The following is a 23,477-nucleotide window of genomic DNA, read 5'->3' as shown; positions in this document are numbered from 1 at the left end:
CGGAGGGGTCGCTCGAAATTGGAAGTCTCTCGACCCATCCGCTTTTCTCGCTCTTCTCGCTAAGACTCAGCCTGTACTCTCTGACTCCCTAGATGTCAACACCATGGACGCCAACATCTCACATTGGCTCACGACGGCTAGCGACGTATGCGCACCTCTTTCCCGCTTTTCCCGCACACACCCCAACAAGTCCCACAAATGGTACAACTCCACTTTAAAACTACAACATCTGGAGCTGCGCCGACTGGAACGTAGATGGCGGCGCAACTCTCTCAGCTCCGACAGGGAAGCTTACGTCTCCGCGCGTAAAGCTTACAAAGCCACAATCATTTCTACTAAGACTGCTTTTATCTCCAATAGAATTCTAACAGCCCTCAACAGATCCAAGGAGATCTTTAAAGTCCTTGGCGAACTGACATCGGACGCCAGGACACTTCCGAGCTCATCCCCTTCCTCAGAGTCATGCACTGCCTTAAATTCATTTTTCATCGACAAAATCATTGCCATTAAAAATTCCATTCCTTACGTTCCTCCCCTAATAACTGCAGCACCCCCCCTTTTTAAACACTTCTACCTTCCCTCAGTTCCCCGCGCTTGACTTGGAATCTCTTGTCAAACTGTCCACTCGTGTGAAATCTGGATCCCCCAAGGACTGCTGCCCTCCCTCGGTGCTCCGCGATATCTGCCAAACCCTCCCACATTGCATCCTCCCTCTTCTTAACTCCTCCCTTTCTTCGGGCATAGTCCCCAGTTCATTTAAGGAGGCCGTGCTGTTGCCTCTCTTAAAAAAACCTGGAGCTGATTCAGCGACCCTGACCAATTATCGCCCTATATCCCTCTTGCCCTTTTTTCTAAAATACTGGAGGCTCACGTTACGACCTACCTCTCGCATTTTATTGAGGAGACCAACTTTTTGGCGCCCAACCAGGCTGGGTTCAGACCAGCCCATTCCACGGAGGCTGTGATCCTTGCCGTGTTGGACAACCTTAGACGCAATGATGATAGAGGGCAACCCCAGGCATTAGTTTTGCTCGATCTATCGGCGGCATTCGACACGGTGGACCATAACATCTTAATCCACCGTGTCGAGTCCGCCGGAGTCTGTGGGGTTGCTCTGTCCTGGATCAAATCCTTTTTAGAGGAGAGATCCCAGGCAGTCAGCATGGGTCCTTTCCGTGCCACCAGCGTCTCATCATCTTGTGGGGTCCCCCAAGGTTCTTCCCTGTCTCCCCTCCTTTTTAATTTGTATCTTCAACCCCTCCTTCACTCTTTAGGTAAGTGGGACATCACCGTGTTCAACTACGCGGATGATCTACAGATTATTTTTCCCCTCACCACTCCCGACGCCGCCAAAAACTTTCAGACAGTCTTGTTACACATCCAGCATTGGATGAATCAAAACCAACTCAAGCTCAATCCGAGCAAGACTGAGCTTCTCCTTCCTGGGAGAAGTGCCCCTTTTTGGGGCCCTCAGTACTGGCCGGTTGAGCTCGGAACACCTCCTTCTCCTGCTGGGTGTGTAAAAAGCCTCGGGGTCCTGATTGATTCCGGACTCTCTCTCAAGGCACAAGTGAGCGCAGTAACATCTTCCTGCATGTTCCAGCTCTACAGGATACGGAAAGTCGCTCACTTCCTGTCGCCTGAAGCCTTGTTGCAAGTCCTAATTGCCCTGGTGATGTCCCCGTTGGACTTTTCCAACTCAATCTATTACGGTCTTCCCAAATCTCAGCTGGCCAGGTTACAGATCGTGCAAAACCAGGCAGCTCGGCTTGCTTTCAGGATCCCCAAATGGCAGTCGGCTCAACCTCTGCTACGTCACCTCCACTGGTTACCAGTCAGTGACAGAATCACTTTTAAGGTTCATTGCCTGGTCTTCAAAGCCCTCGTTGGCCCCTCCCCTGCCTTCCTTAAGTCCTTAATCACTCCCTACTGTCCTTCTCGCACTCTTAGGTCTACTCATCTCCAACTTCTAGTTGTTCCTCGTTTCAAACTCTCTAGATCGGGCGGCCGCAGCTTTTCTTGCCTAGCACCTAAGCTGTGGAACTCCCTCCCAATCCCACTTAAGTCGTCTTGCTCCCTCCTTTCCTTCAGGAAATCATTAAAAACACTACTTTTCCCTCCCCCCCACTAATTTCTCTCATCTTTTCTGTCTCCTCTTTTCCTTCTTTTCCTTCTCCAAGTCCGTTTAGCGCCAGGAAACTCACGGTGACAGTGCGCTCAATAAATTCATCATAACATAAGGATTAGTTACTTACCTGTAATCCTAGTTCTCTTCCAGGGGTATCCTCATCAAAGTCATAAGCATTAGAATATTCCCGCCCATGCGCGGGACCCCGGAAACAATATATTATATGTGCCCCACATATATATAGACATATATATATATAAATATATATATATATATATATATATATATATATATATATATATATATATATATATATATATATATATATATATATAAAATAAGCAATTGCAGCCAAATAAAACAATAGAGCTGGAATATGCAATGAAGAATTTCCACAATACAGTGTATTTTGCATTAGAAACATGAGAAACAACACCAATGCTTGTTTAGAAACTGTTTTAATGCTTAGAAAACAGTAGAAATTCTCATAACACACTGTAAGCATATACAGCTCTCAGGCTGCATTGCAAAATCCCAGTCTAAAAAGACTGAAAAGCTAACCTGTAGCTGAATGTACTAAAACTGACGCTGTGCCTTTAAGGCACCTCAGCCCCTAGCTTCCCATCATGCCTCGGGGGTTACAGTTAGGTCAGTTGTTCTTTTCGGAGACTGAAAACCAAACCATGGTAATAACAGGTTAAAAACCATCTCCTATGTAATAAACAAAGTCCTTTGCCCGGGGAGGCGGGAGGGTTGCTTATGACTTTGATGAGGATACCCCTGGAAGAGAACTAGGATTACAGGTAAGTAACTAATCCTTCTCTTCCAGGGGATCCTCATCAATAGTCATAAGCATTAGAATAGAGTAGCGAGCCTCACCTCATCCCTGCGGACAAAGGAATCAACAGATAACATTCATATCCGTAGGCCCAAAAATAGGCCTTATTTTACCCAAATAGGTTTCTCAAGGAGGCTTGCCCTACTTGAGAATCCGCTCTGGAATCAGACTCTAGGCAATAATGCCTTGTAAAGGTATGGACTGATTTCCATGTCGCAGCCTTGCATATTTCTGACATAGGAATGTCATGCAAAAAAGCTATTGTGGCTGCTTTCCCTCTAGTGGAATGAGCTTTGGGTGATTGCAACAAAGGTTTGCCAGCCAGCTGGTATGCTAGTTTGATACAAGAGACAATCCATCTGGAGATGGATCTTTTGGCTGCTGCAAACCCGGTCCTCATAGCACCATAATTGACAAAGAGTTGGTCTGTCTTTCTGGTGTCCTTAGTTTTTTCTAGGTAAAACTTTAGCACCCGTTTAAGATCTAACGAGTGCAACGACCTCTCAGCTGGGGTCGATGGGTTAGGAAAGAACGAAGGAAGGGTAATCGTTTGATTTATATGAAGATCCGATACCACCTTTATATGAAAATCCGATACCACCTTTGGAAGAAAAGATGGGTGAGCCCTCATTACTACTCTGTTGTGGTGAAACACAGTGTAAGGTTCCTTGGTGCAGAGTGCTTGTATCTCGCTAACCCTGCGCGCAGAGGTTATTGCCACCAAGAAGGCCGCCTTCCAAGTGAGATGCTGCAAGGAGGCCTGTGTATAGGCTCAAACGGTGTAGACATCAGCCTGGAGAGAACCAGGTTCAACTCCCAGGGAGGAGAAGGATTTCTCACAGGGGGATAGACCTTCTTTAATCCCTGAAGGAAATCTTTCACCACTGGGACTTGAAAAAACGATGTTTGTGCAGGTGATTTTCTGTACGCTACTATGGCGGATAGATGAACCCTAATAGAAGCGTATTTCAACCCTGATGTCGCTAAGTATAGGAGGTATGGAAGAACTACCTCTTCTTGTCCTTTGGTGGGATCAAAGCCATGGTCCTTACACCAAATGAAAAAACGTTTCCACTTGAACGCATAAGACGCCCTTGTGGAAGGTCTCTTTGCCTCTCTTAAAATGTTCATACATTCCGGAGGCAGATTTAAGTGTCCATATTGCAAGACCTCAGGAGCCATGCAGTCAGGTTCAGCGACGGGAGGTTGGGATGCAGGATCCTCCCGTTCATCTTGCTCAGCAGGTCTGGCCTGCACGGAAGACGTCTGTGTGGACACAGCGACAGATGTAACAGGTCTGGATACCACCATTGTCGCGGCCAATCCGGAGCAATTAGGATCATGTCCATGCTCGATCTGATGAGCTTGGCCACCACCTTCGGAATCAGTGCCAGAGGGGGAAAAGCATAAGCGAACATTCCTGTCCACTCCAGCAGGAGAGCGTTCCCTTGCGTCCCTGGCCGGTGGAACCTGGACGCGAAGGCGTGGCATTTGGCGTTTTCGTCGTCCGCAAATAAGTCTATGTCTGGACGACCCCAGCAACGGAAGAGTTCTTCGACCACTTCGTCGTGTAGCACCCAGTCTGGCTGATCTTCGAAGTGCCTGCTGAGTGCGTCCGCTTTTGTGTTTAGCTCGCCTGGAAGGTGCACTGCCACCACCGACAGACCCCGAGCCAGAAGCCAGTGCCAGATTGTCTGGGCCTCCAGAGACAGAGGGCGAGATCGAGTTCCTCCCTGCTTGTTCAGATAGAACATAGTTGTAGTGTTGTCCGTCTGAACCAGGATTTTGTCCGTTGATATTGCTGGAAAGAACGCTTTGAGCGCCAGATGAACTGCTCGAAGCTCCAGCATGTTGATGTGGTATGTCTGAAGGTTGGTCGACCAGCGACCCTGAATCTGAAGATGACCCATGTGAGCACCCCAGCCTTCTAGAGATGCGTCCGTTACCACAGACAGCGAAGGAAGAGGTTGCTGAAAAGGGACTCCCTGCAGGACATTCCGAGGGCGAGTCCACCACTTTATTGAGGTCAGTGCTGATTGAGACAGGATGATTCGGTCCTCCCAATCTCCCGTCGCTTGGTCCCACTGATCCTCCACAGACTCTTGTAGAGGCCGCATCCTCAACCTGGCGTTCGGTATTAGGAAGATGCAGGACGCCATGGAGCCCAAAAGAGACGCTACTTCTCGCACCTTTGGACGAGGAAACTGAAGTAACTTTTTGCATTTTTGCCCCATGGAAGACAGTCTCTCCTGCGAAGGAAACGCTCTTCCTAACTTTGTGTCTAGAACTGCACCCAGATAGTGGATAGTTTGCGTGGGCTGCAGGACTGATTTTTCTGTGTTCACGTGGAGGCCAAGCCTGTGTAGTTGTTGGAGACACAGGTGACAGTCTTTGGTGGCTTGACGAGGGGACGGACTCTTCAGGAGCCAGTCGTCTAGATATGGGTACACAAAGAGACCTTTTTTGTGTAGACACGCCGCTACCACTGCCATGCACTTGGTGAAGACCCTTGGTGCGGATTTGAGTCCGAAAGGAAGCACTTTGAACTGGTAATGCTTGGACCCTACCAGGAACCTCAAGTACTTTCGATGACCTGGTGTAATAGGAATGTGGAAGTACGCGTCTTGTAAATCCACCGAACACATCCAATCTCCGATCTGTAGATGAGGACATATTTGGTGGAGTGCCAACATGCAAAACTTCTCTTTGACCACCACTTTGTTGAGGAGTCGAAGATCCAAAATTGGTCTGAATTTGCCTTCTTGGTCTTTTTTGGGGACAAGGAAATATCTTGAGTACACTCCTTTCCCCCTTTGGGATAGGGGTACCTCTTCGATTGCGTTTTTCTTTAAGAGGGCGCTCACTTCCTTTTTGAGGAGCTCTAGTTGGTACGAGCGAGACTTTTTTGGAGGAGCCGGTTGTGGTTTCTTCCTGAAACGTAGCGCATATCCATTGCGCAGTATATTCAGCACCCACCGATCTTTCGTGATGCTGACCCACTCTGCCAGATGTTGCGCAGCACTTCCTCCCACTGGAGTGGGTAACGGCGTCAGAGGAAGCCACTGCTCAGGCCTTGCCTCCTCTAGGTGTGGTAGAGGACTGATGATGTCCGCCTCTACCTCTGCTTGACCTTCCTCCTCTGTATTGTGGCTTTCCTTGCGGCTTGTTTTGAGACCATTGAGGGGTTTGAACCCTCTGTTGGCCTCCCCGGTTCTTGTTGGTCTTGAAGCGTCGTTTGAACGGTGCTCTCTGTTTTTCCAGACCAACTGCCTTTACTGTGTCTAACTCAGTCTTCATACGGGCCATTTCCTGATCGGCATGCTCCCCGAAGAGTGAAGATCCGGAAAAAGGCAGATTGAGGATGTGCTGCTGGGCATCTGGTTTGAGCCCAGTTAAACGCAGCCAAGAGGATCTCCTCGCACATATCCCATGTGAGTAGTTATGTCCAGCTAGAAGGGCGTTATCTGCTGATGAACTAATCATTTGGTTTGCCACCAAACAGCCCTCCGTCACGGTCTCCTCAAAGTCCTTCTGGTCCTCCTTGGGCAATTTCCCTTTGAATCGTTCCATGGAGTCCCATAGGGCTCTATCGTACCTTCCCAGAAGGGCTGATGCACTAGAGACTTTCAGGGATGAAGCTGCTGTGCTGCATACCTTGCGTCCCCAAGAATCTTGCGTCTTGCTGTCTTTGTCAGGAGGAACTGATGAAGAAGGAGCGACTGTGTGATTCTTCCTAGCTGAGGCTACAATAACTGAGTCCGCCGCAGGCTCACCTTTAACAAAGATAGGATCTGAGTCAGCCGGCCTATATTTTTTCTGGATACGTGCCGGTACTGCCCTGATCGTTGCTGGCGTGAGGAAAACCTCTTTGATTGGGTCCATTATTCCTGGAACTAATGGGAGCAACGGCCGTGTATATGATTTGTGATGAAGAGTCTCAAAAATCACAGTAGTGGACACCTCTGGAGTGGTCATTTCTATATTCAGCTTGTGAGCACCCCTTTGCAAAACGTCCAGATACGTGTTGACGTCGTCAAGAGGGGAAGCTCTTGAGCGAGGGCTGTCTGCCAGCGTCGGAGAGTAGTCCCCTTTAGAAGATCTAGGCGAAGATGGAGGGGAGGATGATGGAGTTCTTCTTCTCCTGTGGTGAAAATGCTCCTTCCTCACCGGTGATCTCCTAGGTCGTTCCTCCCTTCGAGGAGAACGTGATACCCTCTGATGTACTGGAGATCTCGATCTCTCAGTCCGTACCTCCTTTCTCGGTGTTCGAGATTTGGGTTGCTCCCTCCTTGGCGATCGGGAGACCCTAGGGGCATGCGACCTGTCCGCTCTTCTCTCTCGTGAGCGTGATCGGTGAATGGCAGGACTCTGTCCATCTGCCTCTTCTGCTTGCTGAAGAGGAGACCCGTGGACTGGACTTAAGTACCTTTGAAGTCTCTCTGGTGCCTTAGAATCCTTCCAATTACTCAAAGGAGCATACCATCTTGGCGAGAGTCTTATATGTGAAGTGTAACCCCGCTGGGGATTCTTCTGAACCGGACTCCTACTACTAGAAGATGACCCAGTTGAACCCGAGGCACTTGAGGAGGAATGGAGTGAAGCAGATTGTGTCACTAGGACTGTCGGAGGCACCGAAGGAGATCTCCGTCTCACCGGTGTTGGAGGACGTCTCAAAAGCCTTTCCCTCGACGTCGAACGCCTCTGCGGCGTCGACGGGGTGATAACCTTCGGCGTTGAATGCTTTGACGATGATCTGCGGTCCCTCGACGTCGATCGGCGATGATGCACCGACGACGGATTCTTCTCCCTCGACGCCGAACGGAGTTGTCCTGCCGTCGACGGAGGTCTCGACGTCGAACGGCATAGCCCTGCCGTCGACGGAGCTCTCGACGTCGGCCGACGTTGATCTGTCGGCGACGGAGATGTCATCGACCTGGCATGTGGCGACGGCGGAGGATCGGACATCCTCGACGACGAGCGCAGACGTGCCTTCGATGATCACTTCCTCGACGACGATCGTCCGAGGGGGCTCTTGCTCCTCGACGCCGAGCGCCTCCGTGGAGACGTCGGCGGAGGTGTCACACTCTTCGAAGCCTGTCGACGTCGAGACGACGGCGAGTGTGATCGGTCTCTCGACGCCGACGGAGTTGACTTATGTCTTGACGTTGAACCTCTCGTCGACGGCGATCTCGTGGCTTCTCTCGACGCCGATCGTCGCCTAGTTGACGACGGCGGAGCTTTCTTCGACGACGGCGAACCTTTTTTCGACGACGATTTCCTCATCGACGCCGATCTCGACGTCGACGGAGCTTTTTCTCTCGAACTGTCCATCAGATGTCGTTTTTTCAGCGCCGAGCCCAGTGCTGAGGTTGATGGACGCTCTGACTTGCCTTTGGAGGGAGTTCTGGGTCTCTTTGAACTCTTCCTCTCTGCAGATCTTCCTCTCATGGATCTCTGGGCCAGACCATAGAGCCTGTTCCTCTCTCTGTCTTTAAGAGTTCTGTCAGACAGATTTTTACAATGAGAACAGTCTTTAGGATCATGATCCTCTGGCAAGCATAAAATACAGACCTCATGAGAGTCCGTTTTTGCCTTCTTGTGGCCACAAGAAGGGCAATCATCAAATAATGAGGGCATCCTGAAAGGAAAACCTCACAAAAAATTGACTGCTAAGCAGTTATTTACTTGACTGATGTGAAAAGTCAAAGTAAATCAAAAAATTGTTCTTTTGAAGATTTTCTGACTGAAAAAGGCAGAAAAATGTGGAGCTGAGTATCCAGGGTCCTTCCTGAAGGAGCCGGAAAGAACAACTGACCTAACTGTAACCCCTGAGGCATGATGGGAAGCTAGGGGCTGAGGTGCCTTAAAGGCACAGCGTCAGTTTTAGTACATTCAGCTACAGGTTAGCTTTTCAGTCTTTTTAGACTGGGATTTTGCAATGCAGCCTGGGAGCTGTATATGCTTACAGTGTGTTATGAGAATTTCTACTGTTTTCTAAGCATTAAAACAGTTTCTAAACAAGCATTGGTGTTGTTTCTCATGTTTCTAATGCAAAATACACTGTATTGTGGAAATTCTTCATTGCATATTCCAGCTCTATTGTTTTATTTGGCTGCAATTGCTTATTTTTATATATATATATATATATATATTTATATATATATGTCTATATATATGTGGGGCACATAATATATTGTTTCCGGGGTCCCGCGCATGGGCGGGAATATTCTAATGCTTATGACTATTGATGAGGATCCCCTGGAAGAGAACATAACGTTATGGGAGTGCCCTCACAGATGTATGCCAACTATCAAATGTGTTTGCTGGCCTGGGTAGTCGGATGAGGAGGAGTGGCGAGGGTGATGTATGTCTGCTATGGATTGTGATTGGGGGAGGGGGGTAAGGGGGGGGGGGTCAGTGTTTGCACTTCTTGGTATTCCTATTGGCAGTTGTGTGTTTTTTTTGCGGGAGTACGGACACTTGGAGATTGGTGAGACATTCCAGATATAGATTTTGTTGGGGAGAGGGGGTTTGATTGTATGTGAATATTGATACATAAAAGGGGCGGATTTTGTTGGGTGGGGCAAAGGAAACAGGATAATAATGAATGCTAGCGAGAGATTTTTCTTGGGAGGAGGTACGAGTGGTGTGGGCGCTATACATTTTTGGAGGGAGGGCAGAGGACGACTGACTGTGTGAGCCAGCTATGGATTTTCCTAAACTCTGATAGCAGTGACTGAATGAACAAATATGCGAAGCCAATGCTTGGGGGTATGTCATTCACATTTACAAATCATTCCGGGTAGTGGATGTTACTGTGACTCCAGCTGAGCACACTGAGGGAAGGACAGGTAGGGCAGACACCTCTCAGCCTGCCGAGGAGAGAGAGGAGGACACTGCACGTGAAGTGTGATAAAAAAAATACTCAATGAAAGAGAGGCTGAAAGAAAGAGCAACAGAGTGCGAGAGACAATGTTGGAGAAATGTACTTAGGAAGGAAATCGACTAAGATCATGCACGTCCGAGACAATAAACTAGAGAATTAACAAAAAATTATAACAAATGGGAGAAAAATGGAGTTGAAGGGGAGGTAGAGAGGAAAGAAATAGACAACATGAAACGCAATGACAAAGGAAAGGAGACAGCGGGCAAAAGGTCTATAATGTATCAAAGGGATTTGCGGTTGTAAAGCTTGCAGTTTACAAAACCACAGATTCTGAAACTAAAAACTCTAATCCACAGTGTGCAAACGTTCATTATTAGTTCAACTGTCTTCGCATCTGTACATAGTATGAATCCTTGTATTTCAAAGGTGGAAGGGCATGACGAATCATAATAAAATATACCAGTGCTTTGAGACGACTGCAATTATAGTCACAAGGGGGGAGGGGGCGGGGAGATTGCATTTACAAAAACTGGAAGCTGCCCATGTGACGGCGGGCTCAGGCATTGGAAAGATAAACGCTCCCACGGTGCACTTGGCATCATTTGAACAGTCTTTTTCTTTCCAGCCCTTGTTTCCTTGATAGGCAGCGAGTGCAGTTGAAAAAACAAAATAAAACAAGCATGGAGTTGTTATTGAGGGAGGGAGACAGACTTGGGAACGCTCAGATAGGAGGGAGGAGAGTGGACAGGAGACCACCGAAGGCGCCAGACAAGGAAGAGTAGAGAAAGGATGAGGGAAGGAGACCTGGACACGAAAGGGCAGGGAAAGAAGGGAGACATTGACAGCTGTTGAAAGGGAGAGTAGATAGGAAGATTGGGAGGCAAAGGATACGAGAAAGAGGCAGATAACGAGAACAGGGAGACAGACGAGAAGGAAGAGACCGGAGAAGAGAGAGACCGGAGAAGAGAGAGAGCGAAGACGAGCATTGAAAATGTTGTTGATTAAGTCAGGTGCTGCTGCTGTCCATCAGTACGCGTACTTTGTATATACAGATATGTGTATGTACTTTGTGAGTCCTGGAGATTAGCCCTAGGACTGGTCTGCTTCCGCGTATGGACTTTTTTCCTGTCCAACTGCCTCTATTTAACGGTCTTGATAGAAAACGACCAGTAGGTCAGTTTAATACCAGAATTGCTTTCTGCTGAGGGACTCTTTTTCAAAAACAATTCTGGCAACAGCCTCTACTTAACTTTCTTGATCGAAAACGACCAGCAGGGGTCAGTAAAATACCAGAATCGCTTTAGGATTCTCTAGATTCCAGTCCATAGAAATGGTCTTCCACGAGCACCCGTAGAATATAGTATTTTTTTCGAATGTTGTATTTTTAGTGACATGACCACCGAAGGCCCTGATTTTAGAGCTTTGGACTATATCATTTTCCGCTAAAAGGCAATATTTCTCTCCAAGTGTTCCCATACCTGGTGTGTCAAGCAGGTTGGTGCTTACTTTCCCTCCATGTTAAAGAACAGCAGATGTTTCAGTTCCCAGGCTAAAGTGCTGCATAGCCAAATACATAGAAAGTTCCAAAGGCGAGACCGATTGCATTGCAAATGCTTGTTTTCTGTTATTGGACGTTGACGTACCACCATTTGGCGTCTCCTTGTGATGTCGTCATGCTTCCTCCGGAGCTCCCACCTTTGGTCGCCATCTTTGGATTTTTTTTTTTCTTCCTCTCTCATCTTTGGTGGAGGAGGGTGGGTTCACTAGTGAATACAGAAAATTCTTCAAGCTGCAAAACAACAGACAGGTAAGAAACTATACGTTTTGCAGCGTGATTCTTTTCTGGATTCACATGCTGTGCATAGATTTTGTAGCGGTTTGCTAGTTCTGTGGTGGTTGGGTAGAAGATGAGCGTTGGTTTGTGAATAGATGGTGCACGACTTTGTCCTACTTGTGCTTCTTTATTCATTTGGATGTCCACGCAGTAGTGTTTCTTGAACGTGAGCACTGAAGACCATGTTCCTTCCATGCATATGTCTTGAAGTGGTGTATTGGCTAGAAAGGGGATAGTAGTTCCTTTCTTTCTTGCCTAGTGAACATGTGGAGCTCTAATAAGTCTGCTTGCTTGTGGCACAATTGTATGGCTTGTGCTATCCATCTTGCGATTGTGTTCTTGGTTACTGGTCTACCCAGGAAACGGTTTGTAAAAGATACAAAGAGTTGTTTTGTCTTTCTGTAATCTTTCGTTCTTTCAATGCAATTCATGACTGCTCTTCTAGCGTCAGGTGTGTGCAATGCTCTTTCTGCTTGTGTCTTCGGATTTTGGAAGTAACTTGGCATCTGTTTGGATTGGTTAATGTGGAATCATGATACCACTTTTGCATTGAAGTGTGCATCTGTTCTCATGACAATTCTGTCATTATGTATTTGGAAGTAAGGTTCTTGTAATGTTAGTGCCTGCAATACACTAACTATGTATTGCTACTAAAAAGGCAGTTTTTAGTGTGAGCATCTGTAGCTTTGCCTTGTGTAAGTGGCTCAAACGGTGCTTTCATCAGCTGAGCAAGAACCATATTTAGATTCCATGTGGGTGCTGGCACCTTCTTAGGTGGGGCGATTCTTTTCACTCTTTCTACAAACCTTTTGATTACTTATGAAGTGAAAAAGCTCTTACCTGTGTGGCCTCTTGTATATGCTACAATTTGCTGCTAAGTTGGACCTTCAGTGATGTGTAGGTTAATTTAATTTTTAAGAGATGTGTTAAGTACTGCAGAACAGTCTTTTCTCTTGTTATCTTTTGAGAAAAACCTTCCTAGTGGCACCATAGAGAGCATCTTTTCCACTTTGCTGTATAACACTTTCTAGAGGACGGCTTTCTTGCTTCTCGTAGAACTGTCATTGAGCTTTCTGGTAGCTTTAGGTGTGCAAATTCTATGTCCTCAGGAGCTACTGCGAGGCTCAGGCACCCAAGTTCTGGGTGAAGTACTTTTCCTTCTTGCATTGTTAGTAAGTTTTGTCTTTTTGGCAATTTGTGAATTGATCCTTGAGATATCTCCATTATCACTGTGCACCGGGTCCGTCTCGCCCATTGTGGGGCAATGAGAATCATTGTCATGTGGCTGATCTTGCATTCGTTGATCACCCTGTGGGGTAGTTGTATCTTGTTTGTTCTTTCTTCGTCGAACTGAGGTAGTCTTTGATTTAAAGTGGAAAAAGACACCGTCCTACCGTTTTTCCCCACCCTGATTCTTCTCTCCAATCTTGGGAGCTCTTCCGTATCGATCCAGACCCAACGGTGGAAAAAAATCTGAATATGGCTACCAAAAGGTGGGATCTTCCGGAGGAAGCCAGCCGACATCACAGAAGGGCACCAAATGTTACTACGTCGACACCCACCCACAACAAAAAAACAAAAAATATACTACAATTCCGGACCCAACCACCAGATGGCAGAATCATGCACAGCATAGTGAATACAGAAAAGATTCACGTTGCAAAAATCCCCCTTCCCTACAGTGTTCATGCTACAGCAGTAACAAAACAATGCTCTCAAGATATCTGACAATTCCTTTCGATAACACGAAATACATGCCTCCTATTTTCTCTTGCACTGCCCAGTTCCTCTTATCCTCTGTGCCCTTTTCTGGCTAGACAGTTACCTGTGACCCTGCTGTAAAAGAAATGGGAAAGGGCAGGATACAAGAGATGAAAAGAGACATAAAACAATGTAGCAAGACGTATGAAGGAGAGGGAGACGGGTGCACAGATAGAGATGATGTTGGGATAGATGTGAGGGAGGAAGAGGTAAATGGAGAATTATGAGGTAGTTACAAGGAAAGCTAAAGAGAAGATGTAGGAAGAGAAATAAGCAAGGAATGTGTGTGCAATAGAGAGATGGTGATCAGGGGAACAAATTAGAGAGGTAGAGGAGTACAGTACACCAAGAGGGGAGTCGGAAGTAATGTTAAAAAAGGTGAATTAGAGGCAGGATAAGGACAGAGGGAGGTAGACGCAGTGAGAGACTTGGGGAAAAGCAAAGAGACGAAGGGTGGTGAGAGCACATGGAGAACAGGTATAAAAAAAGCGCCACTTAAAGGGGATAGTGGGGAAGGAGAAAGGCAGAGATAGGGTTGATGGGTAGGAAGAGAAACGTGGTGTAGAGCAAAAAGAATACAGAGTGAAGACAAGAGGTAGAGAGTTGTGAGATAAGAGACAAAAAAATGGAGAGCTAGAGATCTACAAATAAAGAGGCTAAGCAAAATATTAGAGGGGGTGATTTGATAGAGAAATGGGCGAGGAAGAACAATACAGGTAGAAAGAAAGGAGTATGGTATTTAGAGAGTTAAACAGAGGCAGAGCAAGAGAAGGGGAATTTAAAAGGTTTGGTGGTGAACTACTAGGGAGGTAAATTGAATGGTTAAGTAGTGAGTGGTGGGCAGACAGAGGTGAGGGAGATGTGAGCTAGAGTTATCAAAATGAGAGAGGTGAAGGGAGTGGGGAGGCAGAGAAAGGGCTGAGAGGAAGGTATGATAGTAGACGCATTGAGGAAATGACAGAAGCAGTAAATATAGGGAGGACGTTCTGTGAGTGAAATACATGGAGATAATGGGAAGTCAGGAGAAAAAAGCCAAGTGAGGACAGAGATGGACAGTTTAGTTAGACAGAGGAAACCTAGAGAGATGGATATAAATGTATGCAAAGAGTAGGTGAGGGGCAAGGCAAAGTTATGAGAGGAGTGGAAACATTAAATCGAATGAGGTATAGTGGGTATTTTTAGAGACAGGTGAGGAAGACAAAGCGGAGATAAAGAGCGAGGATCATGATACTTCGAGATGTAGAGGAAGAGAAATGGTTAAGACAGAAAGAGAAATTACAATTGCCACCAACTGAATAAGTGTGCAGGTTAAGGGTGGGCAAGTAAAGTCATGCTCACCAAGAGGCAGATTTATTTTTTATAGCAACAGGGCAGCAACCAATAATCTTGCGCTGTGTTGCACAAGGGGAGGGTCAGGACGGGGCGGCGGGTGTACAATGCAGCCCAAAGTCATATTTCTGTAGAACATGGCCTACTTCTGCACACTACACCGGTAATGGCACGCAATCAGGCATGACCCATGGATATGTTGCACCGTACTGTAGAGTCTTTGTACTGGAAGCAACCCAAGTACAAAAGCATGCCCTTCGACAAATTTTTAACTATCCTCATACTGAATAGGTGTTGTAAAGTGCAATACACATGCAATGTGTGAATCGTTTGGAGAAATTAAAACATTTCTCCATGTCAGCGCCTGCTTCAAGAAGCAGTTTTTTTGATGCAAAGCCCAGCTTGACTATTTAGACCAGACGTGTCTCACAAGCTGTGGTTGCGCTTCGAATTATCTAATTTGTAAAGCCCTCCGATACCCTCGGTGGTCATGTTCGCGCTATATAAAACTTTCAAAATAAATAAAATCACACCAGAGTAACGACCCATTGTCTCAAAGTGGGGTAAAGCAATGCACAGTAGCAAGAGTCATTTGCGTTGATAAAAGGGCCCTTTTCAAAAGCAAAATAACTTGTGCTGGAAATACTGTACCAAACTCTTAGTAAATCTACGCATAAATTCAGTTAAGCATGCCAGGATGTCGAATTAGAAAAAATAAACTTTTTGAGCAAAGTTATTCTTGCAGGGATTTCAACTGCCACGCCACCAGCATCCCATCTGAAAGACACATCCTGTATATTTAGCATTGTAGCGGGCGGTGCTCTCTGCACCGCCCGCTAGAATCCAACCCCTGATATGAGCCCAGGCATAATATGAGATTCTGATATTAGAGATTCTGATATAATAAGAAAGCTGCTGGAGTTTTTCAGCTCAATGTACAGCACGAAAGGGGACAAGTAACCGGTTTATACATTATAGCTCGACAAGTATATTTTGAAAAGCCCACACCACTGGCACACAGTTTTACACTTATACAGCTACTGCCACACAATCAGTTTTTTCCTACTTTGGATAACGAGTGACACTGCCCTACATTTACTTTCCTGTGAATAATGACATCATCATTGCTTGTGTTCACTTACTTGGAGGACCATCCACGCCACTTGACCAGATACTCTAGCTTACCCTGCAAAAAAAAAAAAAAGATGTGAAAGTTAATAACTACAAGCGCAACTGTAACATCAGCATCATCAAGAGGCAAGGAACAGAACAGAAACCACTCCAACATACTCGCACTAGGTTCATTCCGCTGCCTCTTCTATGCAAATGCCATTTAAGCCCACCAAATAAAAGTCAACCACCAAGAGACCACAGACATTCAAGCACAAATGCACACACCTGCAGCAGAAGGCACTAGAGTTGTACGGTCCAGATGTATTCCTGTTCAAGGCCATGCTCAAACATGCAAGATTGTTAATATAACAACTGCTTTGCCCAAACAGACATGACAGACTGTCATGGCACCAGGCTAGCTGCTCATTCAAGATGACCCCACCACCAGGCATGCAACAGGAGCAAACACTGCATGTTCAGGTTACCACCCTCACAAACATGGAAGGCCGCTAGCCCCCCCCATTCACCCTGAAGGATATACCCGCTACCATTATTTGAACATCTGAAAAGATGCCCAGCTTTCAACCAAAGAAATGGCACCAGCCTACTAACCCTCAAACAGCACCCCTCAAAAAAAGACCACCAAAATTAATCATGAGCACACTATCCCCAACCCAACATACGAATAACCACAGACAAACAGGACAACACAGAAGGTGCTAAATGCCACGAAGACTTATGAGACCATCGCTCCCTTATTTGCAAGTCACCACCTACATACACTGCACCTATGCCGCCTAAACAATGCAGGGTACTTCTATGGCATAAAAAGTACTAATAAAATACATGCAAGGCTGCCAATATGAGAGTTTCCCGCAAACCCCTTGCTGCAAATGCAATGTCTCTATGGTGAAAAGCTTGATAAGCAATTTGCTGGTCAATGCCGCTGTTTCAGCTGGATCTCCTAAAATAAGAAACACGAGGTACAGTTGTCTTCAATTGGTTTACCAGCAAAAACCACTACAACCAAACATTGGGAAATGCTTTTAATAGCTTTATAAGCTCAGCAATATGGTTGCACATCTGTCTCAGCGATTTCTCATGGGGCCATTCAATCTGGAGTTTGAACTTTGATCTGTGTCACACTGCCTCTGTTGCCAGCCTAGGGTCACAATCTGTATTTGGGGCTGGTCTGTGATCAGGGGTTCCGACCAGAGTGAGAGAACCAAATGGAGTAGCAAAAGAGATAAATCGGCACAGCATCAAGGACTCCCATCTAGCACTCCATCTATCTCATGGACCAAGGATATGCAACATGCAATAAGAAATCGGAAGCATGTATCAAATAATAATGTTACCTTAACCCCTTCGGGGCTGATGACGAGCTGGGCTCCCCCCCCCGAGGGTCTTCCATTTTCTTGCCAAGTACGGAGATGGCAGCGGAAGAGTTTCCGCTGCCCCCCCCACCCCTCCCCAGGGGAATCCCTTTTGACGTCAGCGCGCGCTGACATCAGGGATTCCCAGGCGCTCTTGAAGCCATTTGCTTCCTGCGCGCCGAGGGGAAAGGTAGGTTTCTCGTGCTTGGGGGGTATGGGGCCACAAAGAGGCATCAGGGGAGAGGAAAGAGATTTTCCTCTCCCCTGATGTCTCTTTGCAGGGCATTTCTGCCTCACGATCGCGCACAGCGTCGCGATCGTGCGGCGGAAATGCCCCCACTGGCACCAGGGATTTTGAATTTAGCCTATAGGAAGCGACCCCTTGGGCAAGGGTCGCTTCCAGGCGGGCAGACATATACTTTTCGATTTTCTGCCATTTTCGGCCATTTTGCCCCCGGGGGGGGGGGGGGGGGGGGGGGCAGAAATTCCCCACTAGCACCAGGGATTTGTTTTGGAGCAATGCATATGTTTTGGAAGCGACCCCTTGGGCAAGGGTCGCTTCCTGGTGGCAAGTAGTTATGTTTTTGAATTTCTGCCCCCCCCCTTGGGGCAAATTGGCCCTTTTTTTGACGTTTTGCCTCCTGGGGGGGGCAGAAAATTGCCGCTAGCACCATGGTTATTTTTTTTGCATGGTTTGTATTGACCCCTTGTGCAATGGTCACTTCCTGGAGGGGTCTTAATTTTTTATGTATATTTTTGCCCCCCACCCCCGGGGGCAAATGGGCCTGTTTTTTTGCCACTAGGCACCAGGGATTGTTTTTTTTTGCTATGGCGGCTATACCTTGGGCAAGGTTTGCTTCTTACAGGGAACTTGTTTTAGAAATGTTTTTCTGCTTCACCCCCACCCCCCTGGGGGCGAATTGGCCCTTTTCTTTTCTTTGGCCCACTAGGCCCTAGGATTTGAGTTTTGTAGTGTGTCGAAGCGAGCCCTTGGGCAAGGCTTGGTTCCAAAGGTGGTTATATTTTTGGTTGTTTTTACTGGCCGCCTCCCTTGGTGCCAGTTGGTCTTTTTTTGTCCTTACTGCCCCAGTGTGATGGGGGTACTGTTAGGAGCAAAAGACAAACTGGCACCAAAGGGGTCAGGCAGTAAAAAACTTTAAAAAAATTAACCAGTGTCTTGATGGTTTTCCTCACCTAATCCCAATTTGCCTAAGCCCTATTTGATGACCCATCTGTACGAATGTAAATTTGGGGGGCAAATTTGTGTGTTGTTTTTTTAATTGTTATATTGTTTGTGAAATGTGGTAGTAATTTTTTTTTCTTCTCTATTTTTGTCTTGTTCCAGGCATTTGCTGTTTGGATTGATGTAGGTTGCGGGTCTGTGACTGCTGGTTTTGAAGCTTGTGTAGTTGCTTGTGCTTGGTAAGTGAATGTATTTTGTACTACTTTCCCTTGATGATTGTCTTTTTGAAAAAGGTGTACTTCTAGCAGTTTGTGTGGCTCTGTGTTTTTTGTTTGTTTATTTTTTTCAGCATTAGTGCTTGATGTGCACTTTGTTTTCTAATCTGTAAAAAATCTTTCTAGTGGGATATCATTTCTTTTTGCTGTGTCTCAGCAGAGTAGGTGCTGATGAGTGTAGCTATATTTGGTAAGAGTGAAATGGTTTTGGATTGTATTGATCTTTGTGTGAAAGCCTTACCTTGTTTACTTCTTACTTTGCACAGTGTAGGTTGTTGTTCACTTGTGTGTGCAGTCTTCTTGCTTTGTAAGGATAATGGCTAGTCGCAGGATTACTGCTCAGCAGGTTCTTGGTTTGCTTTGTGAGTCTTCCTCTGACCATGGTTCAGAGACTGAGTCCGATTCGGACCCAGAGGTAGGGCAGAAGATTCAGGCAGTGAGTTTTCTCTTCGCATGGAATATTCGGATGATGAATCTTCTTATAGTGCTGATGAAGTGCCTATGGTAGAGGAGGACATTGATGTGCCGGTAGTGGGCCAAGAGGCATCTGTGATGCTGCCTAGGGCTGCAAGGTTTCCTTTCTTTTTACGTCGGCAAGAGGCAGGTGGGCTGCAGCCTGCGCCCAAAAGGCTGGTGCTGTTAGTCTTCCTGTTGGTGTAGTGCAGCAAGAGGCATCTGGGGCGGTTAGGCTTCCCATTGGTGTAGAGCGGCAAGAGGCATCTGGGCCTGCTTGGTTTCCCGGTGGTGTAGTGCAGCAAGAAGCATCTCAGGCTGCTAGGCTTCCCGTTGGTGTAGTGCAGCAAGAGCCCTCTGGGGATGCTATGTTTTCTGTAGGTGTTGTGCAGCCAGAAGTATCTGTGGCAGTTATGCTTCCCGTTGGTGTACAGCAGCAAGAGGCTTCTGGGCTGCAGGCTGGGGTGGCTGCTCCCCCCGTTGATAGGGATGGCCTCTGGGTTCCCCCTGGCATGGTGCAGCCGGCATTGCCAGAGTTCACTGGTGTTCCTGGGTGTAGAGTGAATACTGAGAATTTTCTGCCAATACATTTTTTTCAGTTGTTTTTTGACGATGTGTTTTTGCAAGAGATTGTTGAGCAAACTAATTTGTATGCAGAACAGTTTTTGAGGGACAACCGTGCCAGCCTTAAGCCCCATTCTAGAGCTACCCGGTGGACTCCCACAAATGTTGAAGAGATGAAGAAGTTTTGGGGATTAACTTTTTTGATGGGCTTGCTAAGGAAGCCATCAATGTCTTCATATTGGTCCACTAGTCCCTTGATGGCAACAGCTATATTTCCAGCAGTCATAAGTCGTGATCGGTATATGCTTCTTCGGATGATGCATTTTGTTGATAATGGTTTAGCGTTGCCACGCGATCACCGTGATTGTGACAATCTGTTTAAAATTCGGCCTGTCCTTGATCACTTTGTTGATCGTTTTTCTGAGATCTTTGCTCCTGGTAAAAAAAATTGCAGTGGATGAGTCTTTGCTATTGTTCAAGGGCCGCTTGGTTTTTAGGCAATACATTCCTAGTAAGAGGGCACGCTATGGAATCAAACTGTATATGCTGTGTGACAGTGAGACTGGATATGACTACAATTTCAGGGTGTACACTGGTAAGGAGTCCAGCATTAACCCTCCTGGTTGTCCTTCCAGTTTTGGAGTGACTGAGAAAATTGTGTGGGAACTTGGTAGAGGATTATTCAACAAAGGCCACCATTTATATGTAGATAACTTCTACACTGGTGTGCGGTTGTTCAAGGAGTTGGCCAAAGTGGGCACTGTTGCTTGTGGCACAATGCGCTGTAACCGTAAAGGTTTCCCAAAGGAACTTGTTTGCAAAAGACTTGAGCGGGGACAGTCTAGTGCATTGCGATGTGGGGAGCTTCTAGCTGTGAAGTTTTCAGACAAGAGAGATGTGTACATGCTGACTACTATCCATGATGAAAGTACTGTACCTGTTTGGAGTCAGGGTGCTGAAGTGCGCAAACCTGTGTGCATTTTAGCTTACAATAAGTACATGGGAGGTGTTGACAGAGTAGATCAGAGGTTGGAACCTTATGCTGCTTTTCGAAAGGCTTACATTTGGTACAAGAAGTTGGCTATCCATCTTTTCCACTTGGCATCCTTTAATGCTTTTGTTGTGTTCCAGAAGTCTTGTCCGGAGTCGAAGATGACTTTTGTTAAGTTTCAGCAGTCTATAATAGGCAGCCTTGTACTAGTGGAGCAGGCAAGTGTTCCTAGATTTGGAGTGGTGGAGGATGTGGCTAGATTGAAAGATCGCCACTTTCCTGAATACATTCCACCCACTTCCGCAAGAGACTTTCCGACTAGAAGATGCAGAGTCTGTTGGCGAAGAGGCGTGCGGAAGGAGTCTCGTATGTACGGCCCTGACTGTCCTTCTAAGCCTGGATTGTGTGTGTCAGCTTGTTTTAAATCGTACCACACGCAAAAGAAGTTTTGGGAGTTTTAATGAGCTGTAAAGTGAATTGCCTGGTCTGTATTCTGTAAAAAAAAATTGTTTGTTTCAAGGATTGGCATTAGTGCAATGTGTTTAGTTTTATAATTTGTGTTAGCTGATTTGTAGGCATTACCATTTGTTTAGTGTTATTTTGAAAAAAAGAATTCTAAATGTGATTGTGGTGTGTGCAGGGTGGTGCTTGGATGGCGGTGTGTGTGGACTGGCGCTTGGCTGGTGGGGTGCGTGGACTGGTGCCTGGCTGGCAGAGTGCATGGATTGATGTTTTGCGGGTGGTGTGTGTGGATTTTTGTTTGGCTGGCGGAGTGTATGGTTAGGTGCTTGGCTGGCGGTGTGAGTGGATGGTGCCTGGCTGGTGGAGTGCAAGGATTGGTGCTTGGCTGGTGGTGTGCGTGCACTGGTGGTTGGCTGGCGGGCTGCGTGGACTGGCGCTTAGCTGGTGGTGTGTGTGGAGTGGTGCTTGGCTGGCGGTCTGTGTGGAGTGGCGCTTGGCTGGATGGTGTGCGTGGAGTGGTAATTGGCTGTCTGTGCACGGAGTGGTGCTTGGCTGGCGGTGTGTGTGTGGAGTGGTGCTTGGCTGGCGGTGTGCGTGGAGTGGTGCTTGGCTGGTGGTGTGTGTGGAGTGGTGCTTTGATGGCGGTGTGTGTGGAGTGGCGCTTGGCTGGTTGGTGTGCTTGGAGTGGTACTTGGCTGTCTGTGCACGGAGTGGTGTTTGGCTGGCGGTGTGCATGGTCTGGTGCTTGGATGGTGGTGTGGGTGGACTGGCGCTCGGCAGGCGGTGCGTGAGTAGTTACTTTCTGTTGGTCACTACACACACTGCTAGTTGAGTGACACTCCACGCAGTCCATCATTTTGTGTAGTTGCAGTGTCAGATATGTGGGCGTGTGAAAGTGATGGGCCCTTGAATGGCGCAGTCTGCTGGTGTGAGTGTTGTAATGTGATGGGTCCGCGGCTGACGGTGTGAATGTTTTGTATGTGTCACACGTACGAAAGGTGTATGAATGGCCTGTAAAGAGGTTGGTGCCTTGAAGTGGCTTTACAGCTCACGAGCTGTGAGTCAGTGGTTCAGTTTATCATACTTTCAATTATACGCAGTGTATTTCATTTTTGTGAAATTACTTGCGAATACAATTGTATGTAGAGTCATCACTCACCCTCGTGCCAAATCCAACCAGTATGTGTGTGTGCTTGCGGTTTAGATGGCTGTCCAGTAATATTTGTCTTTTTTCTCTTTCTGAAGTAGGGTGTACCTTGTCCCTTTTTGTGAATGTTGTAATGTCTTGCTTTTCCTTCCGGATGGTGTCAATTGTCTGGTGTGTATCAGGTATGAAAGGTGCGTGAATGGCATGTAAAACGGTAGGTGCCTTGTCGTGGCTTTACAGCTCACGAGTTTCGAGTCACTGGTTCGGTTTTTATGCATTTATTTGAGAGAGCATTTCATTTTTCTGAAATATCTTGTTAATAAAATTTTATGTACTGAACCATCACTCGCCCTCGTGCCAAATCCAACCTGTATGTGTGTATCTTTGAGGAATAGATGGCCGTGCTTGAATGTTTGACTTTTGAGTAACTCTGTTAAGGTGTACATTATAGCTATAAATAACTTACTAAATTTAGATATTATTGTAAAACCATGGGAGTATATGGTCATGTCTTTCTGGTGTAATCTATTTTTTTTTTTATCCACAATCTCCTGCAAACTTGAAAATGTCTGTCACAATTGCCATGCAATATTGTCCCAAGAATCGCACGCTCTCAAATTGAAAACTTAATTCTTTCAAAACATTTTGGTTTTGCAAGGGGGTTCCCATGAGTTTTTGGCCCAGGGCTCGGCGGGAATCTTTGAAAACTACCATACCCAAACTGTTCTGAAAACTAGACACCCGGGGGAGTCCAGGGATGTATGGCATGCGTGGGTCCCCCAATGTTTTTCTATCTAGAAATCCCTGCAAACCTTAAATTTAGGTTAAAATAAAACACTTTTCCATACATTTTTGCGTGCGATCTCCGTGCCGGCACAAATGTCCTACCACCCTGCGTTTCCCTTGATCTCCCGAGTAAAATGATACCTCACTTGTGTGGGTGGGTCAAAGGCCTGTGACTAAGGTGAGGTGCTTAATTTGTCAATCCCAAATACTACAATTTTTAAAAATTCATTTTTAGCCTGTTCTGCTTTGGGGCACCCACACATGTGAGGTATCATTTTACTCGGGAGAACAAGGGGAACACTGGGCTGTAGGACATTTTTGCCGCGCCGGTGATCCCACGCAAAAATGTAT

The 23,477-nt window shown here is 46.6% G+C and overlaps 1 protein-coding gene across 1 annotated transcript in view; it reads right to left on the bottom strand.

The window, feature by feature from the left end:
- Positions 1–23,477, bottom strand: part of CBX2 (chromobox 2) — a 157,723-nt gene that overhangs the window by 97,959 nt on the left and 36,287 nt on the right. The window contains exon 2 of the mRNA XM_078654021.1: positions 15,919–15,962. Within this exon, the coding sequence (XP_078510147.1) occupies positions 15,919–15,962 (44 nt within the window). The remainder of the gene's footprint in view (positions 1–15,918; positions 15,963–23,477) is intronic.

This window comes from Lissotriton helveticus, chromosome 7, assembly GCF_964261635.1.
Source record: "Lissotriton helveticus chromosome 7, aLisHel1.1, whole genome shotgun sequence".
Taxonomy (NCBI): Eukaryota; Metazoa; Chordata; class Amphibia; order Caudata; family Salamandridae; genus Lissotriton; species Lissotriton helveticus.
Note: the sequence above shows the minus strand (reverse complement) of the source record. Positions and strands in the feature narration are given on the sequence as shown.